The sequence below is a fragment of the Nicotiana tomentosiformis genome, chromosome 6, assembly GCF_000390325.3.
Source record: "Nicotiana tomentosiformis chromosome 6, ASM39032v3, whole genome shotgun sequence".
Taxonomy (NCBI): Eukaryota; Viridiplantae; Streptophyta; class Magnoliopsida; order Solanales; family Solanaceae; genus Nicotiana; species Nicotiana tomentosiformis.
Window position 1 is genome coordinate 101,999,237 of NC_090817.1, and position 6,716 is coordinate 102,005,952.

At 36.6% G+C, this 6,716-nt stretch overlaps 1 protein-coding gene across 1 annotated transcript; it reads left to right on the forward strand.

Moving 5' to 3' along the window:
• The first annotated feature begins 325 nt into the window (after positions 1 to 325).
• LOC104121189 (protein LIKE EARLY STARVATION, chloroplastic) lies at positions 326 to 5,754 on the forward strand. The gene is made up of 4 exons (XM_009633116.4): positions 326 to 1,072; positions 3,027 to 3,667; positions 4,311 to 4,501; positions 5,144 to 5,754. Exons 1-4 carry the CDS (start codon positions 556 to 558, stop codon positions 5,517 to 5,519), a joined length of 1,725 nt encoding a protein of 574 aa, XP_009631411.1. The 5' UTR covers positions 326 to 555; the 3' UTR covers positions 5,520 to 5,754.
• Positions 5,755 to 6,716: the final 962 nt, after the last annotated feature.

Below are 6,716 nucleotides of genomic sequence, written 5' to 3' on the forward strand. Positions count from 1 at the left end.
AATGACAAGTCGGATAGTAACAGGTATATTTATAGTTTTTCAAAGGGCTAAATTAGTAAATACTAAAAGTGTTGTTTTGAAAAAAAATGCCCAAAAAAGTGCTATTCTTGCAAAATAGCCGTTGGGCAGCGGTCAAAATGGCAGCTGACCGTTGCCGGCGGTCAACTATATTAAAAAAAATAAAATTTTGAAATAGCCGTTGAACCGGTGTGGTCTATAACCGGACTGGACCAGTCCGGAACCGGGTCAACCCGGCCCGTTTGACACTTTACTTAATACTAACCATATATTACACTGTACATACGCCCACTGTAAATGCGGCACCTCCCTTTACTGCATTACTCACAAAACCAAAGGAGACAGCATCACAACCTTCCTTCAATTTCAAGAATACTTTTTTTTTTCTTTTGAATCTTTCCAAAAGCATAATAGTAAAAGCTTATAAATATTTGAAAATCCCGAAAACCACTCCAATAAAATACTCCATAAACTACTACTGATCGGGATTCAAAATCCACCGCTCTTTACTCTGCTTACGGAGCTTGACACTCTCCAATGGCGACCCATTTCCCCACAACATACTCACGCGCCGTTGCACGCGCCTCCATTCCACCTCCCAATGAACCCAAACTAGAATACCCATTTTTCCTTTCCACCAGAAAATTACAAAGCCATTGGAAATTAAATCAAAGAAGAAAGAAGAGTTCAAGAATCAAGGTGTCAGATGATGGCAAAGACTCATATTTGGATATGTGGAAGAAAGCAGTGGATCGTGAGAGGAAGTCAATTGAGTTTCAAAAAATAGCTGAGAACACCGCTGCTGATGAAGAAGAAGAAGTGAAAGAAGAAAACCCAGAGCTGTTGGAGAAGAAGAGCAATGAATTCAACAAGATTCTTGAAGTTTCACCTGAGGAAAGAGATAGAATTCAAAGAATGCAGGTAATTGATCGTGCTGCTGCTGCCATTGCTGCTGCCAGGGCATTGCTTCAGGAGAATCCTGTGCCGCAGAAGGATAGCATTTCGGTTGAATTGAAAGCTAATGGCGATGGAGCTGAGGAAAATCAACAACAAGGTAAAGCTTGGTTCTTTCATTATCTTTTATTTTTCCTATTCACAACATTTCTTTGATATATTCTTACTCCTTGCCACATGTAGAAAAATTCTTAACTTCTTGTTAGTAGCAGATGCCAACATATGAGTAGTGGGTGCACGTACACCCGCTCTCGGCTTGGACTTTATATGTATATAGAAATTCGAGAGAATCTTTAAGAATATGCATACATATTAACAATTACTCTTTTTGTAGAGATGGTTTTAGGAGAATTGTCTATGAGTCTGATTTAAACAGTTTGCTAGAACTAAAAGTGTGTAATCACCCTGATTCAAGAAAACATATTGTTGCTTCGTTAACTTAGGCTGATGGCATTAAATTAGGATATAAACTCGTGTTAGAGCTTCTTTTACCCATTCAGTAGTATGTATTCTATAATGAGCACTCAGAGTATACAAAGGTCACTATGATAGTTGTCCATAACCTTTTGCATTCTCAATTTCGTTTTTGAAAGCTATGGTATATCTGCTATAAGATTTACTGATTTTTCTGAATTCATTTTGTCAAAGAAATAAAGACACGAGGCAGAATTTCGCTTTCAAAATAATTTTGCTTCATATTCTTTAACTTTTTCTTGGTTTCTTTCTAAAATGACCATTCTTTTCTATATTCACACTCAAAAACAATCATAGCTATCCTATTTTCAATTTTAGAAGTGAAACCATTTGATTACTATTTACTATTGAAATCTTTTAATTTTAGAAATTTCTGACTTTTTTATTTGTTAGCAATATTAACATTCCTTTTATTATGCTCTTGTTCTATAATTCCTATGAGATAGAATGTAAACTCGTGATTTACGGCACTTGATCCAATAGTAGGAAAAACATTTTTATCTGCAAATTGGGAAGTGACAATGAGGTTTTGCTTTATCTTGAGAGCTTGAAAGTAAAGGGTCTGGGGACTACTTAAGTGTGTGTAAGGGAAAAGAAGTTTAAAACAAATGGCCATATGACATACTCTTATCAGATACTTGATGCTTTTTGCATTTCCAGTTAATAAATATATTTCTCTTTCTAAGAGTTTCATCTTCCATTCTCGGACATGTCTATCTATTAGTTGCAGTCTTGGAGATTATCTTAACCTTGAATTGGTCGCAGGGCACTTAATTATGCATTCAATATAGTTCCTCTGAGGACTCATTTTTATACATGCTTGCTTGATGTTTGAATGTCAGGTTTCTAATTTTCAAATTCACGTTTGAAATTGTAGTATTGATTTCTAGCATACTGTTACATTCATGAAGTTTGCTTTTAGAAATTGATAACTTTGTTCTCCAAAGGTGGAGTTGCCACTTCTTCTTTTGACTCATATTGCTATGTTCTGTTGGTTGGATATCCAACAACGATACTGATGATGTTTCAGTGCTGACATGATTCAAGAAACTTTTGCTTCTATGTAACTGCGCTTAAGCTTTTCTTCTTTTAATGCCTAAGTTTTTGTCCCTTATTCTTGTAAATTTAAAAGCTATTGTTAACTGGACAAATAAAATGAAATAAAAGAATCCTTTCTGCTTCTACTATCCTTTTTCCTTATTTTCTCTCTTCCCAATGCTGAAAGAAAACAACCCCTTTTTCTTTTCAAGAATTATGGCCTTTAATGAGTTCAATGAGAATCCCTGTTCTTATTTGCTGCACACTTTGTTATGAGATTCCTCTTTCTGCAACATAGTTGAAGTCCTTCTAATAGCTTCGATCTCACTTCTGGATTGAATGGAGCTGCCTCGCTCTCCAAGATTTTGATATACAGTTTAAGCCGTAATGTTTTCTTATGTGTGGTGGTGTCGTACTTCACAATTTTAGGAAATACTATGATATTACTTGATTGCTCATACTTCACAGAGAAATGTGATATTACTTTTTACACCAGTGCTATTACATTGTGGCTCAATCATATAATATTTGTACTTGAACAGGATCGCAGAATGTCATCTCCATTGTGCCTAAATCAGGAACTATTATGGGAACACCAGGTCCAAGCTTCTGGTCCTGGACACCTCCTTCAGATAGTTCTTCTGATGACATTCAAATGAAATCAAATGGGTCTCTGTCTCCAGACCCACTAAACCCTGTGAGAGAGAAAGAACGATCTCCAGATTTTCTATCTATCCCATTTCAGAGCGCTACGGTTGATAGCAAACATAATCCTCCCCTTCCACCTCTTCAATCACATTTAGAGGTTGAAAATTTGGATGCTTCCAGCTCAACACCTGAGATACCTCACCAGGAGGAGGAACGTGAACTTGGCATTCTGTTCTCCGCAAATGCAGCAGAAGCAGCTTATGCTCTTAGCCAGGAAAACGAGGCATCATCCCTGGGAATCAATCCTGATGGATCAAGATGGTGGAAGGAGACCGGGACTGAACAAAGACCTGACGGGGTGGTCTGCAAGTGGACACTAACCAGGGGCGTTAGTGCTGACAAAACTGTTGAATGGGAAGACAAGTATTGGGAAGCTGCTGATGAATTTGGTCATAAGGAACTAGGTTCGGAGAAGTCAGGACGAGATGCTGCTGGAAATGTGTGGCATGAGTTCTGGAAAGAATCAATGTGGCAGGTCAGACTTCATGTTCTTGGTCATAATGATATTGATAAGTTCTCTTTTGTCTATTGGTCTACAGAGTTCAACTGCAAGACTGCTTTTCCTGAGGGGGAGGGTATAAGAGGAAACTTACTGTGAAGAGTTAGATAATTACATAAAATTTCCTTGTTCATAACTTCTTTCCTAAAACTTCTTAGATGCTTTTGGTGAGACAAGATTCAAATTTATCAATACCTGTTGTCTAATTAACGTCTGGTTTCTTCTCAATGAAGCTACAGAAACCTGAACTTTAACAAAATCATGTGACATGATGAGGTGAAAATTAGCTACGTAACCTGGAAATCAGACAGTATGATCATGATCGTATTGGTGTTCTCCCCCCTCTTCGGTAGCTAATGCTATTGAACTGAACATTGTATAAAAACTTTGTGCTCCTATTTTTTCTTTCCTTGTTTTCTGTCCTCTAACTTTGTGTGAAATTTCCATTCTTAACATTCTAAATGACAAAAAACAATGCTGCTGTACATTTCTGAAGATAGGTTTAACTTGGAAGGATAGCCTCTGAATGGGGCTTGAGAAATTATGGAAAAACTTTATCAATTTTAATACACTTTATGTGTATCTTCTCTTATTTTCTCTTTAATGTGGCTCTGTGCAGAGTGGTGGGCTTGTCCACATGGAGAAAACTGCAGATAAGTGGGGAATGAATAAGAAAGGTGAGGAGTGGCAGGAGAAATGGTGGGAGCACTATGGTGCTGGTGGCCAAGCAGAGAAATGGGCTCATAAGTGGTGCAGCATTGATCCAAACACACCCCTTGAGGCCGGTCATGCTCATGTTTGGCATGAAAGGTATTAAGATATATGTGTTCTATTTTCAACTTAAGCTCTTAGCTCAAGTGCACTCAGGTAACTAGCATTGAGTTTAACATGGAAAACCACTCTAGCTACCTTTTCTTTCTTCTTCGACTTGTAGCAAGCATTAGTCATTTATTTTTAATTTTGGTAGCTTAAAAGCTTTTCTCTGGCAGATTTTGTTGTTCTTGAACTACCAAACCTTCAGATTGTTCCAAATTCAGATGTTACTGTGATATTCTTGCATAAAGTTTGAAGCGCTCTACTTTTATGTTTTCTCAAACAAAGCATATCAATATGAACCCATATAGATATAAGTTTAAGATGTTTGAAGCCCTCAATTTTGCATACACTTGTTTACTTTATTAAAATTTCTTGTATTGAAGTGAAAGCTACCCTGCCATCTCTGAGACAGTTTTTTTCTGAATGTTGTCATACTCTAATTGCATTGATCATAGGATTGCTAACTTTAAGAACTTTGTGATGCTTATATTTACTATACAACGTTACAGCTGCTTTCTGCTTATCAGTTAGTAGTTCTCTTCACGTTAATATGAATTCCTTTTTAAGTACAAAACTTTTACCTTATCAAAAAAAAAAAATGATTCTTACTAAGTATGGTACAAATCCATTTGGTAGGTGGGGCGAGAAGTATGATGGAAAAGGCGGCAGCACAAAATATACTGATAAATGGGCTGAGCGCTTTGAGGGAGATGGTTGGGCGAAATGGGGTGATAAATGGGACGAGCACTTTGATCTAGACGCACATGGAGTCAAACAAGGGGAGACATGGTGGGCAGGCAAAAATGGAGAGCGTTGGAATCGCACTTGGGGAGAGGGGCACAATGGTTCAGGATGGGTGCACAAGTATGGAAAGAGCAGCAGTGGGGAGCATTGGGACACCCATATAAATGAAGAAACCTGGTATGAGAGATTCCCTCATTATGGTTTCTACCATTGCTTTGAGAACTCAGTCCAACTCCGTGAAGTCAAGAGACCTTCTGAATGGCCATAAGGAGTAGTATTTTGCTGCTAATCTGACCAGGGATCGACGTAGAGTACAGAACATATTATATGTTGTTCGTTCAGCTAATCAAAGCTATTATGAAAAGAGTATAGAAAATATACATGCCCTCTGATGTTAGTTCAGCTCTTGTAAGATAAGTTGTAGGAGCATATTTTAAACAAAGAAGTTGCCTATATATTGCTACAGTACGTATTTGCTAGTAAAGGCATAATACCTTATGGAATTTTTTTCTGTGTGTGTTGAAGCTATTAAGCTAATGATAATCAACTGCAACCTTTTCTACGTGCTCGGGGAAGACATGATATAGCTTTTTCTCCTTCCTAAATTAATTAAGCTGCTCATATATGTTTGGATACCAAGGAACAGAAGAGGAAGAATGGAAAAATATTTAATTTCCTTTCTTCTTCAGTTTGGGAAAAATAACTTTTTGTAGTTTTACGAATTCCGAAATATTCCAAAATTCAACTCCAAGTGAAATTTAAAATTTTCATGGCCAAACACTGATTCCGGAAAAAAAGAGAAAATTTTTATATGGCTAAACGGCCCCTAAAAATGTCCTCAAATTCATTGTATCTCTTTGATTCTTTGTGGCTCTTATTTTCTTGTGGGTTCCGGGATTGTTATGGGATTAATGCAAATAGTTTAGTAAATATGACAAGCCTTTTGAATTTCTATAAGCAAACAATGGAAAAATTCTAGTTTTCAAGTGCAGAATTTGGAGAAGAAAAATAGAGTTTTTGGAGGAAAAGACATGTACAGAAAGTGAGATTTATGCAAAATAAGCACATATTTTTGGAGAAGTAAAAACCAGGTTACGATGAAAGGATTAAGACAACTTCTTATCCAAAATATTTGATTTATGATTTTTCTTTAAATAGAATTCCTAGCATCAAATTGCAAACATCCCCTTGTATAGGGTTCCAAACCTATCTAACTAATAGTAAGAGAACGGCTTTTAACAATGAATTTGCTAAATACATCAGAATGAATGTGATGCTGCTTTAGGTTGCAAGATTTGTGGCCTTAAGAAGGCCATTGTAAAGAATAAGTTCCAAGCAAAACTAATAAAATGTCTTGTAACATTATCTTGACTTATTGCCTTTTTTATGCTTTTATTGCCTATGTGCAGTGAAGACTTATTGAAATTAGTAGAAATTTGCTTTTTAAATTTAATTGTTGACGTTC